Source organism: Charadrius vociferus, unplaced genomic scaffold (assembly GCF_000708025.1).
Source record: "Charadrius vociferus isolate BGI_N301 unplaced genomic scaffold, ASM70802v2 scaffold436, whole genome shotgun sequence".
In the NCBI taxonomy this organism is placed as follows: domain Eukaryota; kingdom Metazoa; phylum Chordata; class Aves; order Charadriiformes; family Charadriidae; genus Charadrius; species Charadrius vociferus.
Genome location: NW_009649187.1, coordinates 6,823,537 through 6,835,485, shown reverse-complemented (window position 1 = coordinate 6,835,485; position 11,949 = coordinate 6,823,537). Strand labels below are relative to the sequence as shown.

The following is an 11,949-nucleotide window of genomic DNA, read 5'->3' as shown; positions in this document are numbered from 1 at the left end:
AAGGAATTTTCCTTCCCTTACCAGGTCCACCTGCTGGAAAACCTAAAGAAAAATATTGGAGAAGTTTGCTGATAAACTGAAAAATACGCATGTGAAAAGGAAAGGCTGCTTTGAATGACACTGAGCATAGAAACTGCAATGGCAAAGGTGCATGCTATGACTTCTTTTAAAAGATCCAGCTCTTCTAGGTATTTTTAATACCTTCTTTCCTTTTGCCATTGTTGTGTGCAGGTTCATATCTTCCTTCAGTACTGGAAAAGATAATACATTTCCTTGGCCCACTCTTCAGAGTGCTCATCTGAGATGCAAATACAATTACTTAAACCATCATGACTTCTGCTCTGTGGTGTTGATAGTCTATTTTCTGCATTACTTGAACAAAAAAAAAGTGGAAACTGTTCTGAGTTCGTGTGGTTCGTTCCTTTTATTTTGTTTGTTTTGTTTTTCCAGTACAGTAATACCAAAGGGTTCACGGATACTAGTGTGTGGCAACACAGCTTGTTGCCAACTGTATGAGCTTTCTGGCTGTCTTTAAGATCCATGTGTCTATGTACTTTGAGGGGTAGTATTACACTTTTACGCGTGGAGTTGTTTGTTTCTGGGAGGTTGCGAAAGCGTGGGAAAAGGCTGTTACAAGGTAATAATATTAGTGGTTTTGCTGGAGGAAAGGCTTTGTCAGAAAGTAGGTCTGCCGGCATTTCTTGAAAGAAGTCATGCATTTCTTTGTGTCCTATTGGCACTTGAACCTCCTCTGTCAGTAGCTGAAGGCAAGTGATGAGGATTTCACCCCTGTCTTGTTTCTCTAGCTTTCGCTGGGTGAGAAAAGTGGAGCTTCGCTGTTTCATCTTCATCTGCTTGCTTCAGCTGTGTCTTCCCCTTGCTGACTTCATGACTCTTGTGCAGTTGCTGCAGCAGAAATGCTGGTGGTGGTGGTAGGGGACGGGTGCCCCCCTGCCCTCGGGCATGGGACGTCGTGCTACTGGGGTCGTTCCACACTGGAAGGCTGGAATGCAGCATCTGGTATTCAGAAATGTCACCTGCAACGAGGGTAGTATGCTGTTACAGATTTATTAATTTTGGCTGGTCTTTGAACTGGCAATGTAGGAACACTGAAATGGAAACATCAAAGTCCTGAGTTGCAAGTAGCTGGAGGGAGGGAGAGCGTTTGGAAAGTGTCGTTATATGCTTATTTTCTTTTATTTTTCTTTAGGCATCTGCTGTTAGCTCTTGTCAGAAAGGATATGCTGAACCTACAGGGGCTCTGGTCATTCTTAAGGCCTAGGATGATTTTTTGTTTTTCTGCTAACTTCTGCAGAAGGGGAAATGGTGGTGATCTGAGACTTGCTACTTATGTTTAAAGTAGTGGTGTGGGATGGCATACTGTCCCGTGCAACCCTATTGCAAATGCTGAGATATCTCAGCTGTTCTGTAGCACAGCCTTGTTGGAAAAATAAGAGAATGTGGGGGAAAGCCTGTGGCTTGATGTGAGGCATGAGGGAGCTAGCTCTCTTTTGCAGGGGATGTCTCAGAGAGGAAGTTTAAATTTGAAAAAGCAAAGAAAAGCGTGAAGGAACCTGAAGGCACAGACTAGTCTCACACTACAAAATGTAGTTGATGCAAATTCGATTTCTGTCTTGAAGCAACTCAAATGATATCTTAGCAGCTGGCACCAATTGACTATCTCCCGGAATTGGCATGATGACAGCAATCAAACTGAATTTATTGCTTTGGGTTTGATTCCTCTTCCGGACTCTTCCCATTCTCAGAAATGTAATCTAGATTGTGTTCCCACAGGAATGATAGCTTCAAGCCTCCTTTAACAGCAATGATAGAGCATGGTCCTAGTGCAGGGTGAAGACAGGTGGACTGTAGTATTGAGCAGCCGGATTGTACATTCCAGTTGAGGGCAGGAAGATTATAGATTGGTAAAGAAAGGAGCAAGCTTTTTTTCTTCATGACGCAGTTTCTTATCAAACAGATGATTCACAACTAAGCATTAGTTTTGTTGCTGCTTCTTTTTACTGCATTTAGGAAAGAGTCTGCCTTCCCATTTGGGTGGCTAAACTTTTAGGCTGCTAAAAGTTGTCCTGTCCTTCCTGTTCCCCCACCTTTTTTTTTCTTCTTAAGGCAGGTGTACTAAATAAAGAGCGAGCTTTAGCCACAGGACCTCAATGTAGCTGCAGTTTGGTAAAGTAAGCCAGTAAACGCTTCAGTGGGTGTGCTCCTTTGCGTGTGGAACGGTTTCAAAATGGTGCTGTGTTTCTAATGCTTGTTGAAGAAAGTACGGTAGAATTAACTTTTTTTCCACCTCATTTTCTGGTAGGTGTGAAATTAATCACTTTCAGTGGTAAATCTTGGTTTGGTTTATTTCAAGAACTGTTTGTCCACTCTTTCAATTAGTTTTTAACGCTGTCTTCTACTCCTGCTTGCCAGCAGAAGGAACTATCTGAAATAGGTGTGGGTTTGCTGACATTTGTTTCTAGAGCAATAAATGTCAGTGCTCCTTGGACAGTTGGAGGGGATGGGGCGCAAAGGGCACATCTCTGTCAGCCTCCCGGGTCACTGGTCCTTTGAGGAGCCTCTGGCTGGAAAGCGTGTTCGCATGGCAGCTGCCTGCAGCTGAAACAAAGCCCCTCTCCACATCTCTCGGGAGCGGGAGTCAGTCAGGGCATCGTAGCTATGTCCAAAGCCTGGAGGGTTTCATGCTGTGCTGCCTGTGCAGGGTGGCAGCGTCAGCACCTGACACCTAACCATCTTCTCCTGCTCCCCAGCTCAAGTTCGGCCCTCACCGTGCTTGGTTGGGACTGATCTCCTTCTTGGGTTTGTTGCAGGTGTCTTTCTCCAGACTTTTGCAAGCCTTTTGCAAGCGTACCTCAGCTCCATGCAAACAGGTCTCCCTGTGCTTCTCTGGCAGTCCCTTCTTCTCAGCACAGCTTCCTAGCAGGCTGATTAGGCACAGTGACCTTTTTCTTCATCTTTGTTGTTGTTATTATGTAAATGCTCTCACTTGACAGCGCTAGACTACTGGGATTTGTATATGTCCTGTGCCCTGTCTGTGTGTCTGAAAATGTTCTCCAGGCCTCAGGAACCCTTGGAGGAGAAAGACCTGGTGAGGACAAACCTCCTGCAAAGCAGCTGTGTATGTAGTGGATAGAGTAGAAAACAGAGAACTGATTCCCTGGAGAAGAACGGATCCCAGAAGTTGGGTCTTAAACATTATTCATCCATCTCTGCCACTGCATCTTTGGGGTAACAGACTTAAGTGGTCAGACAACCATAGAATCATAGAATGGTTTAGGTTGGAAAGGACCTTAAAGATCATAGAGTTCCCACCTCCCTGCCATGGGCAGGGACACCTGACTAGACCAGGTTGCCCAAGGCCACGTCCAGCCTGGCCTTGAACACTTCCAGGGATGGGGCCTCAACAACCTCTCTGGGCAACCTGTTCCAGTGCCTTACCCCCCTCAAAGTGAAAAACTTCTTCCTAATGTTTAATCTAAACCTTCCCTCTTCCAGTTTATAACCATTCCCCCTCGTCCTGTCACTACATGCCCTAGTAAAAAGTCCTTCCCCTGCTCTCCTGTAGTCCCCCTTTAGGTACTGGAAGGCCGCAATAAGATCTCCCCGGAGCCTTCTCTTCTCCAGGCTGAACAGCCTCAGCTCTCTCAGCCTCTCCAAAAGAGTAAGAAATGCCCATCAATATAAAACTAGTGATATTCCCCACCCTGCTGGAGATTGCCAAGTTTTCGTGAAGTAAAGCTGGCTGCATTTTGTTTATTTCTGTTGGGTGCCTCTTTGTTTTGTATCACATTGCGCTGTTTATCTGCTGAAGTTTGATGCATTTACGACACACAGGCCAAACTATCATGGTTTTGGTCTGCTGTCATCTGTATTCAGATAGGATTAGTTTGGTTTAACCTGCTCAGTTAGAGATTCTTACAGCTGTGACTTTTTTAATTGTGCACAGCCACTTTTGTCCGTGCATTGTGCACAAGCAGTCATGTCCCAGTGAATGGACTGCATGTTTGTACAAAATGAAGCAGTTTCATTTTTGCAGGTCTTTAATTCTCACTGATGATGCTAACACAATCATTCTTGTTTTCTATTAAAGTAAATCCCTAGACTAATCAAAACCCAACCCAGAGAAATTCTCTGAACAGGCAGTTTCTTATCAGGTATGTTCTGAAGAAACCTGCTATTAATGTTACTAAAATGACAGCGCAGTATTTGCAGAACAATAATGTTAAAGGTACTTGAGTTAAACGTAGTCTCACATGCTGAACCAGGATGCAGAAATCGTATCATATAAAGGACTGGTAAAGAGAAATAGATATTCAAACCTTAGTTTGTGTATCAAACATGAGAAAGTTTTTCCTACTGCTGTTTTTAAGCACCATCTCCTTAAGCATATACATTTTAAATTTTGCTGCAAAAGAGCTATGTAGACTACACTTCTCTGTGTAGATACTCATTGCTTCAGACTGTATATAGAAGAATTGTCCAAATAGCAAGATTCTGTTTTTTGGCTGGAAAACAGTAAATGAATATTAGATGAGTGTTTGTAATATCCTGTACTTAAGTTTTAAGCATCAGCTATTGTTTAGGGCTAGACAGCTCTGTAACGTAGCAGGAAAAGAGCTTAATGAAATCCAATATTTGGAAGCAGGAGGTAGATGAATTCAGACTTGGAATGGTAGTGCTAAATTTTAACAGGAAGGATAACTAACATTTGGAGTAACTTCTGTGGGTGTATGGCTTTATTTATCACTTGACGTCTTGAATGTGAACCCTTATATTTTCTAGAGGATATACTGTGTTTTAGGTAAGTTATGGAAATTGCTGGTTGAATGTCATAGTTTGTAAAAGGTGGGAAATAGGCCTTATGTCCCAGGCCTGGGATCCTGAAGGTAGGTCAGATGTGTTGCTGTGTTTCTCTTAGCTACGAGGTGTACTTCCACAGCGCGTTAAGAATAAACACCTTCACTCCACAAATGGCTTGCAGAAATGAGTTTGATCTTTTGGGCAGAGGGAAGGGAAACTATTTGCTTTGCAAGCTCTTGGTAAGGCAGGGATCTGAACCCATGTTGTCTTTTCATCCTTATTCTAATACGGTTAAGAATACTTCGCATTTTTAAGGTTTGGTGAGACCCCATATAAAAGATGTCATAAAGCCCAGCCTTTGACTGCCCTGCTGGACTCCCAATTTTGGGTTTTCTGTCCTACTGGGAATTACCTTTGTTAGACCAGGGAAAGGTAGATAAATTGCAGCTCCGTGTTTATTCCTTATGCATTTAGGTCCCGGGTTGTTCCCAACAAGTACCAAATCGACTCTGTCGCTGATCTGTGGAATGAGAGTCTAATACCTACGCTGTGCCAAAAGCCACCAGGCAATGAAGAAAGATTTAAAAAGGGACTCTCTTTGGGAATGGGGGCACGCTTTTCAAGTCACAGGTTGGGCTGTGTTCTGGTGCCGCCTGCAACTGGACGGGTGACCCTGCAGGAACGGGACCCGTGATCCTTCGGGAGGGACCTGCGGCAGGAAACCCGCCCAGCCTGACCTTTGGCTGCTCTGGGTTGTGGCGGCTGGCTGCTCCCGGGCTGGAGTGTGCGTTCTCCCTGGGAGTTGTGCTTGAGTTTGCCTGTTTTGTTGCCCTGGAGACAGAAGAGTGTGGTATGCTTTCCCCCCGACCAGAAATAGTTTCCTGTACCTTGTGACCGGAGCGCTGTACTCCTCCTCTGGTCTCTGGCCAGGCTGTGTGGTGCTGGAGGGATGGGGTGTGGGGTGATGACCTCTTGTCACAAGTTCTGGTGTGGCTGCTGCCCATGATCACTCCTGCCCTACCCGCTCCGCTCCCTCTGCACGATGGTGTAGGATTTCAGGGGAGCAATTGCTCTTGATTTACATCTCCCATGGCATTTTGATGGTTATGTCATTTTGTTTGAGCCTCGCTCCTGTCAGCTGTCTGTTCTGGCTGTCAGGACTCGGTGGCTGAGTAGCACGTGGTGAGCTCTTACCTCTCCTTCCCCCTTTGCTCAGCTGTTTTTGCTGTCTGCTTCCCCGTGTCCTTGTACTTGGGAACAGATTCTCAGCAAGTGTAACTGTGCACGAGGGCAACGTGATCCGGGTGGGTGAAGGATCCCCTTCTGTAGGAGTTCCAAGTAGAGCTGGGAGGGTAAGTGGGGAATTTGCAAGACCCAGTTTAAGTGCAAGTAAGTTTATCTTAAACTGCTGTCCTGCTGTGAGAATCTGGCCCAAGTGCTGAGTATGCAGCACAGTCTGTTACCTTGCAACTGTGTTTTGCAAAACTTCATTTGTGAGAGATGCTGCTAAAAGGGAAGCCAAGGCACCCCCACCCCTCCCCAGCAATGCAGGTGAGAAAGCGCTTGCACTGCACCAAGGCGTCAGGAGTGTGGAAGCTCTCCAGGCTTTCTTGCTGCCTGCTACTTTATTGGAGAGTGGTTCTGGCATAGAACTGTAAAATATATGCAACAACAACAATAATTTCCAGGATTGAGAACGAAGGAGAGATGAAAGGAGTAATTTACCTTCCCCCATCCCTGAACAGTAGCAGATGAGGATGTAAGCACATCTCAGCCCTATAAAATATTAATTGGGACATTTTCTACAGTTCAGCAGTGGGAAAGAAGACAGAAATCCTGCAGTGCCCTGAGCTGCTATTCCCAGCCTGGGAGAGAAAAGTGTTCTGAGCTGAGGTCTGGCTTAGTCTCCGTCTTCTGCTCACGGGGAAGAGAACAGTTGCCCAAAGCCTTCCTTTACAAAGGGAAGGGAAGACCATGCAGAGACCATGGAGCCGCACAGGCTGTTCTCAGGCAGAGCACTGCAGTATGGCTTTGTTGAAGTGGGTCTATAGTGGGTTTCCTCTAAATTGGAGGATGCTGCATTTCTACCAGTGATCTGCTGAGTAGCCCAACAAGCCAAGGGTCCTGCTTACTCTTGTGGAGAAGATGTGTGTCAGGGGATGCAGAGAAGGTGTGTTTTCAAGCCGGTGCGTGAAGATCTGCTACAGAAGGAATGTCAAGAGCAGGAAGGGACTGCTGGTTGCCCTTTCTGTGTTCTTTTGATGGCTGGACTTGGGAGGAAGGACAGTCCTTGCTTCTTGCCTCTTTCTAGGCATTTGCATCCCCAAAAGTCTAGAGCTTAGCAGCTGCCAGGGCTGCCTAAAAGATTTGCCTGCCTCGGATCCTTTCAGTGAATCTGTGCTTGTCCAGTGTGAAGATTTGCCTGCCTCGGATCCTTTCAGTGAATCTGTGCTTGTCCAGTGTGAGCATTTCACTTGAGAGGATGGCGGCTTTGTAGTGAAAGTTCAGGACTCGTCATTGCTGTACTGAAAAATCTCCTGTCTGATCCTCAGTGGCTAAAAGGCCCCCTGCCTCTTGGCTGAGATGGGCAGAGTTGCGCTAGCTCCCTCTCCTTTCCTTGTTTTCATGCATGTTACATTTCTAGGGAGGAGAAACCATTTTTTACTCTCCTTGATATTTTTTTCTTTAAGCCAGTTGACAGTCGTGCTTGAACTGATGTTGCCTTTGGGCTGGAATAAGCATACTTAGCAGTTGACAGGACTTCTCGCCTGGAGATCTCAAAGTGCTTGATCAGCATTTCACCAGCGAGTCCATCCATGGGTACTGAAGTATGGTTACCTTTACGGTTCACTGGAGCTGGCAGAGTTCCCTATTTCATGTGAGGGTTGTGCACGAGCAGGAGCTGTGTATTTCTCCCCTACTTTGCCCTTCTTCCCCAGTGTTTCTCTGGAGTGGAAGCAGGTCCTTTTCCCATTTGATGTGGGCTGTTTCTTCAGAGACTTTTCCTCTTCCTCTCCAGCCTTGGAGAACGGGGGTAAGTCTCGGGAGGGATGTCACTGGTTTTGCATATTTGTGAGGCTGACAGAAGAGCAGTGTCTTTGACTTTGCTGCTACTCACTGTGAATCCAAGGAGGGAATACCAGTTTAGTACTAGCTCTGTAGCAGGAGCAGAGGTCCTCCTGCAGCCTCGGCTGAATAACCCTCGCCTGAAAGGGCTGTGAGGTTTTGGGAAACAGTCGTGTTCCAGGAGTTCCCAGCTCTCTGGATGAATGCTGGGTCACTGTGTTCCTTTCTGCATTGAATATGAACAAGAGCTTACTTCAGAGTTGTGGTGCTTAACGCCTTGTTTCTTATTCTCTTTTAGATCACCAGAAACTGGAACGTGAAGCTCGAATCTGCCGACTTCTAAAGCATCCAAATATTGGTAAAGCTCCTTGGGCTCAGAGGGATGGGGGTGAGAGAGGAGTAATGTCTCATCTAGCAAGCTGTGCAAGAGCAGGTGTATTCTGAATGTTCACAACAAGTCGTCAGACTTGCCTGTTGAAATCGCCTCACTTTCTCTCTTTGACAAATTCTGCATATGACCTTGTCCCGTTCCTTAGCATCGTTGCCCAGTTTTTCACCAAAGTGTGCTGGTTTCCTGTCCGCTCACCCATGCAGAGCTGTCCCTGCTCCTTGGGTGATGCATGGCTCTGTCTGCTCATCTGACATTCTCCAATGGGAATGAGCTGTTGTATTTGTTTTCCCCACGCCTGTCTTTTATTTCCTCTTCTTGTCACTTTTTGAGGTATCTGTTTAAATGCTGTATTAGGGGACATGCCCAAAGTTAAAGGAGGGTGGGCTAATATGTCATCTCTTCTTATTGCAGTTGCCACTTACTTTAAAAACAAGAGACCAAACCCAAATTGCCCATTTTGGCAGTCATTTTAAATAATAATAAAAAAAAAAGGTAATGGAGTAAAGGGAATAGTTTTGTCCAGAAATACAGGAAGAGGCAAAATAAGGCACAACTACTGAACTGTAGTGAGAGAGCATGGATTTTTATCTAGTTCCAAAGCACCGTGCAAGTTTGTCTTAAGTTTTCTTTTAGAGAAATTTCGCATTGCTGGAAGTTGCTTTGCGCAAAAAATTTGGACCATTAATAATCCCTTTTTTAGGATCTTAAAATAAATAAAGCCTCTAGGATCCTAGCTAAGGTCTAATTTGAGTTAATTTATTTAAGAAAACATTAAGAAATACCAAACTGCCACCTTCAACCAAAGCACTCTTAAATATCCCTGTCTGGGAAACCTGTGATGCATTACGTTGTCTTTCTTTTGCATAATCCTATCTGTCAGCATAGATAATGTTTTAAGGGCATCTGTCTGGTCTCCTGACTTTAAGTTTCATAATAATTTTCTCCTATCCTCTGAAGACCTGGGAGAAAAAAGGTGCCTTCCAACATACTCCATGGACTAACATCTATAGGCCATTCTGTATGTGATGAAGAAGCTATTACCACAAGCTGGGGACCTCTAAAATGCAAAGTACCTTAGTAGCAGCTTTTCAGCAGAAAGAGCTTTGTTGCATCAGAGTGTAGTTGTGGAGGTATGGCATGAGGAGAGGAGCAGTGGCCACCTTCTACAGTAATTTGCACTGATGAATATATTGGCCGGTAAATTTATTGCTTGGCAATATTCAGAATGACTTAAACTCATATTAGCTAGTTACCAAGCTTCATTTGCCCCATAAGACTTGTTGCACTTCATTTAGTAGGTGATGTCACTTTTTATTTTGGCCTTAACTTCACTTTCATCATCTCTCCTTTTTACAATTTCATACATGTTTTCTTGCCAGGCCTCTTACAGGGTAAATTTTATACACAAGAAGAAAACCACTTTTATAAGTAAACCACACTGAAAACAAACATATCACATTCCTGGTTCAATTCTACAGCTTGTTCCTCATCTGTAATGAGTGACAATGCTTGTCTCCTGGTGTATCGTGGTTTGGAAAAGACAGTTTGGGGGAATGTCAGTGGTTCTTGCATTTTCTACAGAGCATGTCTTGTCTTCCTAGAATGAACAATTTTCCTCTTAAGATAAAGAGACTAGTCATTCTAAACTCAAGGGGCAGTCACAAATAGCAATAAAGGAATTAAGTTTTGTGCCTACAGCACAGAATCAAGGTGTGTTGAATAAGACCTCGGGAAATCGTGTGGTCTGTTCAGCAGTCCTGTGAAAACCTTTTATACCTGGCTGGTTCCAGGCATGTTTGTTCTTTAAAACGTTTAAATGCTTCCACAGCCCCTAGTGGCAATCTTTCAAATGTTTAATTTTTCTGTCAGTTAGACATTAGAAAAAACATACTTTGCTGCTGTCTTAGCTTGTAGTTTCGAGTTCTATCTGGAGTATATGCGGAAAGTAGTTTTTCTTTCTTGTAACAATCTTTTACATATTTGAAGACTGTTATCATGTCTCTTTTTAGTTGTCTTTTTCTTCAGACTAAACAAACCCAGTTCCTTCAATCTTTTCTTATACGTCATTACGTCATGTTTTCTAGACCTCACGTCCTCTCCCCCGCCCCGAGCCTCTTCCTTCTCTGGACTCTCTCCAGTTGCTTCATATCTTTCTAGAAATGTGATGCACAAAACTGGACATAAGATTCTAAGGCCATGTCAGTGCTGACTAGAGGGGGAAGAATTGCTTCACCTGTCCTAACAAAGATGCTCTTGTTTTGTACATCAGCCTGTGAAACTTGTCATTTAAATATGCTGTTGATGCACTTTTGTTTTCTGACTCATTATTGCTCCAAACTACTTTCTGCAGAACTTCTGCCAAGCAAATAATTTTCCTGTCTTGTATAGTGAGGATTCCTATCAAAGTGTACATTACATTTGGCTTTATTAAAACAAACAGGAAGAAATCCACTCTGCGGGTGTGTCCCCCCGCCCCTAGATTTGTCAAGACCATTTTCATTTATCTCCTGATAGTATAATAGGGTTGCAACTCCCTCCACAGTAACATGATCTTTAATAACAATGTCATACATTGCATCATGTAATTAATAACACTGTTGAATACTGCTGGACTCTGGAGGAACACTTGAAGATATCACTTGATACATTGTTGCAGTTTGACAGTGATCAATTTTGGGTATGTTTTTTCAATGAGTTGCATACACCATTGTAAGCTAGTTCTGAATACACATTTTTTTCTAAATTGCTTATGGAAATAGCATGTCAGATGCTGTCAGAAGCCTTGCTGAAGTCCAGATGCTACATGCATTGCTGCTTCCATATCCCTTGGACTTGTTAGGTTGTCATAGAGAGGAAACATGTTGTTCTGACATAGCAGTAGGTTTTTCCTTTGAAATGTGTATCAGCAGTTAGTAATCACCTAGTTACTGCCATTCTACATTGTAAACTCTTCTGGATGAATACTTGGTGTGTTGCTTCAGTGTGAACTATGCTAGTAACTCTGCACCAATCCTGAAGAATTCTGCAGATTTTGCACTTGCTTTAGTTTCCCCATTAAGTTTTGTTGTTACTGCCTTTGTTACAAACTGTGTTGCAGCATGTCCTGCTCTTCCACGGTCATCTGAGCCTCTAGTGACTCTGGGGCAGCGGACTGAAAGTTAGGACTCTGCGAGGTGGGCTGCTTTTCTCTCCTGCCTGGACACAGGATATGAAGCAAACCTATTGTTGAATTTGTGGTTCTTATCCATATGCTGCAAGACAGATGATTCTGCTATGGACATTCTGGACTGCAACATACTGACCATAACACTGCTACTCAGATAAAATAAAGATTACTCTAGGTGCAAAATAATGGTGGTATTTCCATTTGGTGTTGCTCCTTGTGAAACGACCGCTTTCTGAGTTATCCTAATGTGCCGTCCTCAAATCTCAGCCCTAATTATAGGTTGTCACTCTGTAATTGGATGTTTTGTCTTGCCTTTACGTGCACATTATGGCCAAGGTAATCATAGTGTAGTAATCCTTCTAAGAGCTTAGTGTTGCACTAAGGTTTTTTTGTCTGGAATGAAGAAAGTTGACTTGAGGCAATTTTTTTGATTTCTGATTCGTGGTATGTACCACGCTCTCATTGTGCAACGTACATTTGAATGTGCCGTTACAGCTTGTCACCT

At 43.9% G+C, this 11,949-nt stretch overlaps 1 protein-coding gene across 1 annotated transcript in view; it reads left to right on the top strand.

The window, feature by feature from the left end:
- The window catches only part of CAMK2G (calcium/calmodulin-dependent protein kinase II gamma), a 123,255-nt gene that overhangs the window by 47,921 nt on the left and 63,385 nt on the right, over positions 1-11,949 (top strand). The window contains exon 4 of the mRNA XM_009888839.1: positions 8,186-8,245. Within this exon, the coding sequence (XP_009887141.1) occupies positions 8,186-8,245 (60 nt within the window). The remainder of the gene's footprint in view (positions 1-8,185; positions 8,246-11,949) is intronic.